Here is a 10,880-nt window from a genome sequence, read left to right as displayed (position 1 = left end):
CTCGCCCTCATTGAAAGACGGAAATTCCTGAGGATACAATGGTCAATTCGTTCGGCACTGTGTTTGGGTGGTGAATGCGAACTTTTTGAGGGAGAACATTTGCGTGTATTAGTGCACACGTACGGATAGCAATGTGTAAATAGTGTGGATTACAAGATGTTACAATCATCCATCTATCTTGAACTCAAAGGGAGATGTGTGTAAAACAAAACCATATATAACAAGCCAACAATATTTAATAGCTTGTCAGACATGGAGGACATAGATTAATTGAAGAACAATATTAACAAGCATCAAAGGATGAAAACTAAAAACTTACTTTTTGAAAGGTACCAGCCAAGAGACTTAAACTCGAGACTTCCTGATGAGCATGGGCATGAAGCGCACCAGAGCTCACCAATTAACCACACTAGATAGGCCGCAGGATTAGGCCATTGATTTTGTTGTGGAGTTTTCGATCCATTTCTTCTTATTATTATTTTGTGTCTCCATTTAATTGTATTTCTCCCAATCGCTGACCTTAGTAAAGGTATCATCTACTGTGATGCTGGTGTATATGCCATCCTTTCTCACCTTGTAAAAATAGTCATCGCCAAATATTGAGGGCTGTTTATGTTGATCAAAGACTCGGTAACCGGCTTGAAGATTGACCCCGTTGTTCACCCAGTAAAAGTTGCACCAGAAGAGCGTTCCACCAAAAAGGTTTTGATTGAAACTCCAGGTGTACTCTTGGCCATAAGAAAGTTTATGGTCCCCAAGATCATTGTTTTTGGATTTGCAATGGATGTCTAAGTCCAACCCCGGATCCAGGTCGTTGATGATGTACACATGGAGTTTGGCATCTACAGTGTATGGCATTGAAGACAAGGCCATTAATGCGATGACAAGGAGGACGGGAAGCAACTGGGTGCTGTTCTTCCAGTTCCTCCTCATCGTCATCGTTTTAATTAATTTGCAAATGTTGATCGATCACCAGCGGTTAACTCTTCTTAAATAACACCCTATTTCCCATTTCCCATTTCCCATTTCCCTACCTAATTAGAGAGGCTATTATTAAGGACAACGGTATCCCATCATAGTAGGATTAGGATATCCTTAATTTACTCCCTGGCCCAAACAGCCCTGGAAAATGGGCGGTTAAAAAAAAATAGTGATCAACATTTGCAACACAAGCAATAGTTGGGGATGGATATGTTCGTAAGAGAGCGAAACTCCTGGGTATATATATAGGGAGGGAAGAGTTTAGAGCACGCCAAATGCTTAAACTGTGCCTAGGGACAATTCAGATCGTCTACAGCACAGCTGCCCGTAGCGGCCTGTGCGGCCCAGACTGGGCCGCGTACGCAATGATCGCTTTACCCTTGCTTGGGCAAGGCTTTTGGGCAGGAGTAAGACGATCATTGCACACACAGCTCAGTTTGCACCGCTCAGGCTGCTACGGACAGCGTGCCAAAGAGGATCTGGATCCACCTAGGGATGTGTTGAGAAAACCATACCAAATTCGACCAAGGGATATTTATTTCCTTGGCTTTGATAAGGTCCTCAGAAGGGGTGTCAAGAAGGCGTTTGATTCGGTTCGATGGAACTTTATTGTGAGGATTCTGACTCTGATGCAATCCCCCCCCCCCCCCCCCACACACACCTTCATTCAGTGGATCTACACTTGTATGTCTTCCCAGCATTCGGAAGTCCTGGTCAATGGCTCGCCTGTTGACCGGGTACTTCTCCCCTAGAAGGGGAATCAAGCAGAGCTGCCCCCTTTCCCTTCTTCAGTTTACTTTAGTGATGGAGGGTCTCTTCCGGTGCCTGTAATGGAAGCTTGACCAAAATTTGCTGGAGCCTATGCTTAAATGCAAAGAGATTAATTTGACTCACTTGATCTATTCTAATAAAGTCTTCATTTCTCTAAAGTCTCCTCTGTCACCTGTCAAGCTATTATGGACGCCTTGCAATTTTTAATGGATATGTTAAAAATCAATGATTTTCATTTTAAGGCTGCTAGTTGATGTTGAGGATTAGTTAAAAGGCATTTTGAGTTGTGAGATTGGCCAGTAACCGATCACTTATCTTGAGCTTCCTTTGATTTCTTCCAGGTTTTCTCTCCATATTCTGGATCGGCTCAAAAAAAGGCATCAGTTGTGGAAAAGCAAAGTCATTTCTTTTGCAGGCTGTTTGGAACTTGTTCGAGCTGTGATTTAGGCTTCCTATCTCTATTGAGTCCATCATGCACAATCTTGTATTTGTAATCTTGTCTAGGTATGCTAAATGTTAACTTTGTACTTCCATTTTATTTTTGAGAGAAAGAACGCCACCAACTAGTTGCGCTAGACACGCCGTCCGTGCGCCCTGACAAAGGGGTGCATGAAATGATTGTCGCACCCTGGTCATTTTCTGGGTTCCAGGGGGTGTGGCAGTCATCTCATGCACCCCTATGTTAGGGTGCAGGGGCGGTGTGTGCTGTACGACCGGGTGGCGTTCAACTTCCTTTTATATAATACTTTTTTTATGTTTAGCAAAAAGAACTATGATATTTTTTTTAAATAGAGTATTTATCTAAATGATACCCACGCATGTGTTATATAGAATTGATACCTTATTTTGATTTCCCCTTGTTTTATTCTCAAAAGTTATTTTAGTAAAGAATAAAATAGAATTTTCAAGAATAATTAAAAAATGACTTATCATTATGTCATTATAAAAATGTGACATCGTTTTGCACATTTATAATACAAATTTGAAATTATAAGATTTACCATCATTACAAGAAAGTAGTGAAACTATAAAAGCCAAAAAAAAAATATTTCAAATTATTTAACACCTTAAAATAGATGTCACTAAGAAAATTCTTTTTTTGGAGACCGTTCTCTATGGGAGAACACAAGGACCATGCGTGCATGACAACCAATGAGAGCACCCTCATTGGCATTTCAGGGGACGGACTTTCCGCCTTTCATGGGGGTCGGGGCAGTCATTTCACCCCCCATTGTGTCAGGGAATGGCGTGCACCTACCCCCCCCCCCTCTGAGAACATTTTCCTTTTTCAAGAACACCATTTTTTTGGGTGGTAAAATTCAAGAACACCATTAACAAGTATCAAAAGATGAAAAAAATTAAGAACTTAGTGATAAAATTACACAAGATAGTAGAGTTTCCCGGACATGTGATCTAATTGAGATACCCCCCTCCTCCTTTTTGAAGTTTTTTTTTTCTTTTTTTTGGTAAAACTCCCCTTTCTAAAGTTAGCTTCAAATTTTAAAGAAGAACTAACTTTTAATCTGTCAAAAATTAAAGTTTTACCCAATCTTTGACCTTGTTATAGGGTCCTTCTCTAACATTGCTGTGGTGTAAACCATCCTTTCTCCCTTGGTAAAAAAAGAGTTCAGTTGCTCTGGACGTACCAATAGGTGAACAAACATGTGAGAGCCAACCACCTGTCCTATTTTTGCCATTTACAAGGGGAGGAGGGGTTTTTATGGAAACAAAATTAAAATATGATTGGCTCTAAGATGTACGTTCACCTGTTGGTACGGGCAAAAGATCCATTCACTTAAAAAAACTCTGCCGGATAAACTAATTGGGGCAGGGTCGAGGAATCAAAGACTGGGTAACTGCCATGCACGTAATTGATCTGATTCACACAGTCAAAGTCGCACGAGAACTGTGTTGCTTGCCAGAAGTTTTCATGGAAATCCCAAGTGTACTCTTGGCCATACCAAAGTTTATGCAGCCCAAGATCGTCGTCTTTCGATCTACACTAGATGCCTATCTAGACCATTTCTTAGACCGGGACCCAAGTCATTAATGACGTACACATGGAGTTTCGCATTTATAGCAATTTTACCTTCAGACAATGAGAGCAATGCAATGACAAACAGCTGGAAGATATTCTTAAAGGAGTGAAATTTGCCACAAATCTCTATCTAGTTCATAAATGGGGAGTGCATCTGATATGGGTTGAGAGAAGCTAGGAATGTTAGGACTTTCTCAAATTGCGACGATTGTGGGCTTAATTAATTATCGGGTCGATCATTGATAGGGATCAAGAAATACAAGGGCTGATGTGGCTTGCTACTATTTATTGAGATGGACCGGACCGGCTTGGCCCATTGTGGAAGTGGGTTAGGGTTTGGGGAGTATTATAAATACTACTGATGAGGGGTCCCTGCAGTCACTATTCTCTTTTCTCTTTTCTCCACACGAAAGGGAGTTGTGGGAGAGTCTAGGAGACGGCAGAAGATCCCCATCGCGGATTGCATTCATTATCTGACGGATTATTGCAGCTATTGGAGGCGATCTTATCTGTTCTTCATCAACACAGGTGGGTGCCAGGTACACTTTGCTTTCCCTGTTTATTTTGATTCAATCGTATTCTAGAAATCTGTATGGGGACGGATTCGGGTTTGACAAAACCCTTGCGTGTTCTAACAAGTGGTATCAGAGTCGACCATACAGACCTAGGATCGATTGATTAAGAACTAGGATCGAGTTTTGACGGTGGAAATAGGGATTTTTGGCAAAATCGTACATTTTCACCGCTGCCAGATTTTTCCACAGGCGAAAGTCGAATATTTTTGTATGGGTGCAAAGGGCTCAGAGAGACGATCACGACGACATGTGGATCGTTACCACCGGCCGAAGTCACGAGTGAGATCCACACGCCGGCGGCACTTGTTTTAAAAAACAAAAAACAAAAACTCGTAACGATTATGACGTCATCGGACGTCAGCGGTTGCTTGGGGGGTCAAGCTTCACCCGGTCAGACCTGACCTGAGACCCGATTATTGGCCCATTTTAGACCCAGATTCTTAACCCGATGGCCCGGTTGGGTGGACTGGCGGGCCGGTTCAGGTGAACCGGGTTCGGTCCAGTTTGATTCGCTTTCTTTGGTTCGATTTGGTTCGACTTTTAAAAAAAAAAAAAAAAAAGAGGAAAAAATGACCAGAAAATTTCAAATGGACCGTGTGGGTTCGTTTGGATGAATTTAGAGACCCGGTTTTTTCTGGTGTATTTGTTTTTTTGTGCTCTTCGTTTTGATATGCAATTTGGCATACCTTGGATAAACATAGATTAGAGTTTTGGCATTTTTAATTTTCCAGTTGTTTTGAGAACAGAATCGACTGTTTTATAACATTTTTAATTGTTCCAGAAGCTGTTTTCCTGTTTTGGAACTCCTTTTTGATTGGATTCTGGCCTAGGATGCCCCATTTTACTTGTATTTTTCAAGGCCAACGTTTTGGGTATCCTGTTCGAATATTTTGTTGATTTTATGGGACCTGTTAATGATGATTGTGTCACCTTCGAGTGACGTATGGGCGAATGGAGCGTCCGATTGGACTTCGGTTGGTCTTATTTTGTTCGTAATTTCAAGACCTACCCACTAGTACCTGGTTTTGGACGTTTAATACTTCCAGGGACCTATTTTGGACGATTATGCTGCTTTGAGCATATTTGGACTATTTTGGGTTGACTATTGCCGCTTGGACCATGAATGTGCATGTCACAACACATTATGGACGATCGATGCGTTTACTTCCACATATATTGCTGCATATCTGGTTGAGGAATTATGAGAGGATAAAATGGTGATCCACCAAAGTGGCCCATTGAATCCTTTTATGGTTCTGTCAAGGCAGCGGAATAGGTGACATTAGCTCAAAGACGATGTTACCAAAGATTGACGAGGTGATATGCACATGGATTAGAAGGATAGTGGTCTAAGGGTTCCAGTTACCCAAAGGTGCTGGGATTTCTGAAAATTAATGATCTCTTCACAGAAGGCAGTGTGTCCATCCAAAGATAATATACTCAAAGAATTTGGGATGCGTGGCCTAGGGGTTTTCTTACCGTCCAAAGGTGGAGGAAAATTTCTGAAAGTCATCGACATCTAGCGGTATTTGCAGTGCGATAAATCATTATGAAATTGAGGTGCATAACCTAGGGGCTTCTCTATCACCCAAAGGTAGAGGGAGATTTTCGAAAGTTGTTGCTATCTGGCGGTATTTGCAGTACGATAAAGACGTGTACCTTTGACCCGAAAGGGCAAGAATGCAGTATTGTAAAGAAGTAGTGTTGATTGATATTTATCATCTTGATTGTATGCATACATGTACTTGGTGTATTGATGATAAATGTTTAGAACCACTGATTTTATGATGATATGTACCATGTTGATTTGTGCGATATAGAAACCTTTAATGTTGTGATGTTTTGTTTCTATATGTTGATAAAAATTATGCTGTTGACGAACGATAACTTATTATGGTAGATGAAATAATAAGTGAATAATTATAGTAACTGACGGTTAACCAACGAACATAACGAATTATGAACGAATAATCCATCAATAAGAATTGTAACGATGAAAGATTGTTTTAAAAGCAATTTGTAACCTATAGGGTATAACTGGCTTTGAGGCATTTGATGGAAGCTACTTCAGTGACATGGATTGAAAATGCATCAATAATATGGAATGATAGAGCCAAACACTGAAATAAAACAAGGAATAATGAAAAGAATGAATGAGCGAATTAAAAATCCCAAAAAATATATTAAATAAATTGATGCACTTAACAAACTATGACTATACCCTTGAAGAAATTGATATCTAACTATGCACAAGAAAGAGAAAGAATCTTGAGAATGGTAACTTGACTGAGAACAAAAGAAGTAATCGGTTCAGCTTGACGATTTTTGATTACTTTGTACCGAGATGTGTGGTTTGGATCTTTATTTCAAACTTGATCGATTTAGCTTGCTCGATTCTCTTAGTCAGTGGGAGTACTTCTTTACATGATTGATTTGTTTGTGGATTGAGAGTCCTTCTTATTACGTTGATATGCTTGTTGAGTGGGAGGACTTAATATATGTTTCATTTCGATTATAATGCTTCTGCTCGATGTGATGAATAACATTTGCATGCATGCATATGATTGATGTGTTGAGGGCCTTTTGGTCTAAGGATGTTCAATTGGCAACGAGCCATGTTGTTCGGCTATTTTTAGCCATGGATGTTCGATTGATGATAAACCAAGTCGTTCGATTACCAATGAATATGACGATGTTCAAAGGTAATCCATGAGTCGTACGATGCTCATGATACGTTCGAGGACCTACAAGGAATGATGACGATATTTATGTGATCACAGACGTGTACGACATTCCTTGTACAGAATCATCTAAAGGCATTTCATTTTAGTAAGTAGATCTTTGTTTGTAGCTGACAGAAAGTGATGTGCCGTATGTTGAGGTATATTTTCTGCTGTTGCTCAACATCGATATATTTGCTAACTGGATCAAGGTTTAGTAGCATTATTGTTGTATTGAGATTCCATGGCCACATCTGATAATGATGACCTTATAATTAATCTAGCCCAAGTGGGAGATTGTTAGGAATTTCCCAAATTGCAACGATTGTGGGTTTAATTAATTATCGGGTCGATCATTGATGGGGATCAAGAAATACAAGGGCCGACGTGGCTTGCTACTATTTATTGAGATAGGCCGAACCGACTTGACCCATTGTTGGAGTGGGTTCTATTGTAAGGGGCATTTTACTTTCCCCGGCTTCTATTGTAAGGGGCCCCTTATTTTCCTTAGACCTTGTTGAATATATTGATTATTCACTAAAAAATAAGAAAGAAAGGGTGTAAAAATAAACCATAGAAAACCAACATTAATAATAGCTTCTCAGGCATGGAGGACAAAAAGATTCAAGAACACCATTTATTAGCATCAAAGGATGAAAATTAAGAACTTTTTTCTTTTATTTTATCAAATTACACATAAGATCGATAGTAGAGTGAGTTTCCAAGACATGTGATCCAAGTCATCCAACTGAGATACCCTACTCACCTTATTGAAGCAACCTTAATTCGAATAAAAGGTTAAAAAAAAAAAAAGTAATTAATTTATAATTAGGCATGGGAAATAATTAAGGCATTGGCCAATCGGGGAGCTTGGTATAGGACCCTTGTCTACTAAAGGTTCTGTATAAACCATCCTTTCTCAGCTGGTAAAAGTACTCTCTTGGATGAGCTCCGTTCATCGACGCGGAACGATAGACTTGGTAACAGCCATGCTGGTTGTTCTCCCAGTAAAAATTGCACCAGAAGAGGGTTGAATCAAAGATGTTTGGACTAAAACTCCAGGTGAACTTTTGGCCATACCAAAGTTTATGGAGGCCAAGATCGTCATTTTTGGATTTGCAATGGATGTCTAGACCATTTGTTGTACTGGGACCTAAGTCGTTGATGATGTAAATATGGATTTTACCTTCAGACAATAAGGGCCGCAATGCCATTACAACAATTACAAGAAGCTCGACGATGAGAAGCTGCACTTGGGTGTTCTTCGACTTCTTCATCTTCAATACTTTTAATTAATTTGAAAAAATGGTGGTGATCGATTAATCAGAGAGGTATTAAGGATACCGATCACCAGGCTGGTTACAACAACCTACGTGAACGGTATCACATCATAGCAGCAAGGATTAGGTTATTCTTTGTCTAAAATTAATATGGGTAATTACCACATACCACCCATGAGGTTTGACGAAAGGATAATTTTACTCCCCAGTACATTTTGAAAAATTTTGCGTACCCCTCTGAGATTTGCAAACAGTAACAACTAAGCCCATTCCGCCAGTTCATGACTAACAGTGTTAAAAATAAGAGGTGAACTGACAAAATTACCCTTGCAAAAAAAAAAAAAAAACACGCAACTCATCTTCCCCAAATCGATTGGGGAAGATGAGTTGCAGGTTTCAAACCCTTTCAACCCTTAAGGAATTTAGGATTTGCGCACCTGAGATACTCCAGGCGAGAGAAATATTATCACTTTTGATTACAGAACCGGAAGACGATGTATCAGAATCGAAGAAGGAGAAGAGGAGGGGACGAACCTACTTGAATGACTTCTCAGATTCTTCTTCTCACCTCCACTTCATGGGTTTTTTTTGGGTTATTTTTCCCCTGTCTAATTTAGATCTAGTGGGTTTAAAAGTTTCAGTTTTGATTTTTGTGTGTTTAGTTCATGAAGTGGAATATGCATTTGGGGCGCATGATTTTCCAACTATGAGAATCTTCGAAGGTGAACCGAAGCAATGCCTTGGATTCACTTTTAGGAAATCGATCCTAATTGGGAGAACAGATTTAGGTCCAAAAGAGGTTCGAGCATTGATGGGGAAGCTGGCGGAAGAATACATAGGCAACACTTACAATCTCATAATCAAGAATTGTAATCACTTCTGCAACGACGCTTGCCTCAGATTGACGGCGAAACCGATTCCTCGTTGGGTCAATCGTCTCGCCAGAATCGGTAAAAAAAATAAATAAAAATCCTGCCTTGATTTCACAAACCCATTATTTTATTATTTCATTTTTTATCCAAAAATTAATTTGGATTTTTACGAATGAAAATTGTAGGTTTATTTTGCAATTGTGTTCTTCCGACAGGTTTGAATACGATGAAGGTTCAGCGGCACAAAGCGGAAGATGGGATTTGTGGAGGTGAGAAGAAGAATCTGAGAAGTCATTCAAGTAGGTTCATCCCCTCCTCTTCTTCTTCTTCGATTTTGATACATTGTCGTCCGGTTGTGTAGTGGTGGGGGGTTTTTGCAGCCGAGAAGGCGGGGGAAGTTGATAGCAGGGCTGGTGAGCCTGCGTTGCTGAGGGAGGAATCAATGGCAGTGAGTATCTCAGGTGCGCAAAAGGGTTTTGATTTGGGATTTTTTCCCAATTTGAAACCCTAAATTCCTTAAGGGTTGAAAGGGTTTTGAAACCTGCAACTCATCTTCCCCAATCGATTTGGGAAAGATGAGTTGCAGGTTTTTTTTCTTTTTTTGCAACGGTAATTTTGTCAGTTCACCTCTTATTTTTAACACTGTTAGTCATGAACTGATGGAATGGGCTTATTTGTTACTGTTTGCAAACCTCAGGAGGGTACGAAGAATTTTTCAAAACTGGGGGGTAAAATTATCCTTTCGTCAAATCTCAGGGGTGGTATGTGTAAATTACCCAGTTAATATTTTTGAATTCAACCACCATTTAATACGGTAAATTACAAGTCACCCCTGGTTTTTTGAAAAAACTCAAAATCACCCCTTGGTTTAGACCCCAATATGACAAATTAGTCCCTGACGTTAGTTTTATGCTGTTAAGTGATGATGTCAGCCAATTAAATAAATTTTTATCCCTAAAGTACCCTTGACTAGTGTTGATTTACTATTTTACCGTTATAACTAAAAAAACCGAAATTCATCCGCTTCCTCACACCTACAACTCAATCTCAAGCAAAGTTCACCGGAGAGAAGCTTTCAAGATCGTTGTAAGGAAGCATAAGTACGCGTGATGGTGCAGGTCAGTGAGACTCAAGAGAGTTTACTTTCAGACAATAAGGGCAATGCGATGACAATCACAAGCTCGAGGATGAGAAGTAGTTGGGTGTTCTTCAAGTTCTTCATCCTCAATAGTTTTAATTAAGGATAAATTACATGTCACCACCTGGTTTTCAAACGAAACTCAGATCACCCCCTGGTTTTTGAAAAACCTCAAATCACCCCTGGTTTAGACCCCAATATGACAAATTAGTCCCTATCGTTAGTTTTATGTTGTTAAGTGATGATGTCAGCCAGTTAAATAAATTTAAACCCCTAAACTACCCCAGACCATTGTTGAAGATGAAGGAAGGGTAGTATTATAAATTTAATTCTAATGTTTTAGTAAAAGGGTAAAATAGTCATTTCACACCAATAACTAATAGTAGACTAACACTAATACTGTAGAGGGGGTGATTTGAGTTTTTTCAAAAACCAAGGGGTGATTTGAGTTTCGTTTGAAAACCAGGGGTGACGTGTAATTTACCCGCATAAAACTAAAGGTAGG

General features: G+C 39.7%; 1 protein-coding gene across 1 annotated transcript; it reads right to left on the bottom strand.

The window, feature by feature from the left end:
• Positions 1-492: 492 nt before the first annotated feature.
• On the bottom strand, positions 493-939 carry LOC122668371 (S-protein homolog 29-like). The gene has a single exon (XM_043864951.1). It carries the CDS (start codon positions 937-939, stop codon positions 493-495), a length of 447 nt encoding a protein of 148 aa, XP_043720886.1.
• Between the last annotated feature and the right edge of the window lie 9,941 nt (positions 940-10,880).

The sequence above is a fragment of the Telopea speciosissima genome, chromosome 7 (genome assembly GCF_018873765.1).
Source record: "Telopea speciosissima isolate NSW1024214 ecotype Mountain lineage chromosome 7, Tspe_v1, whole genome shotgun sequence".
NCBI lineage: Eukaryota > Viridiplantae > Streptophyta > Magnoliopsida > Proteales > Proteaceae > Telopea > Telopea speciosissima.
This window is presented reverse-complemented; position numbering and strand designations above follow the sequence as displayed.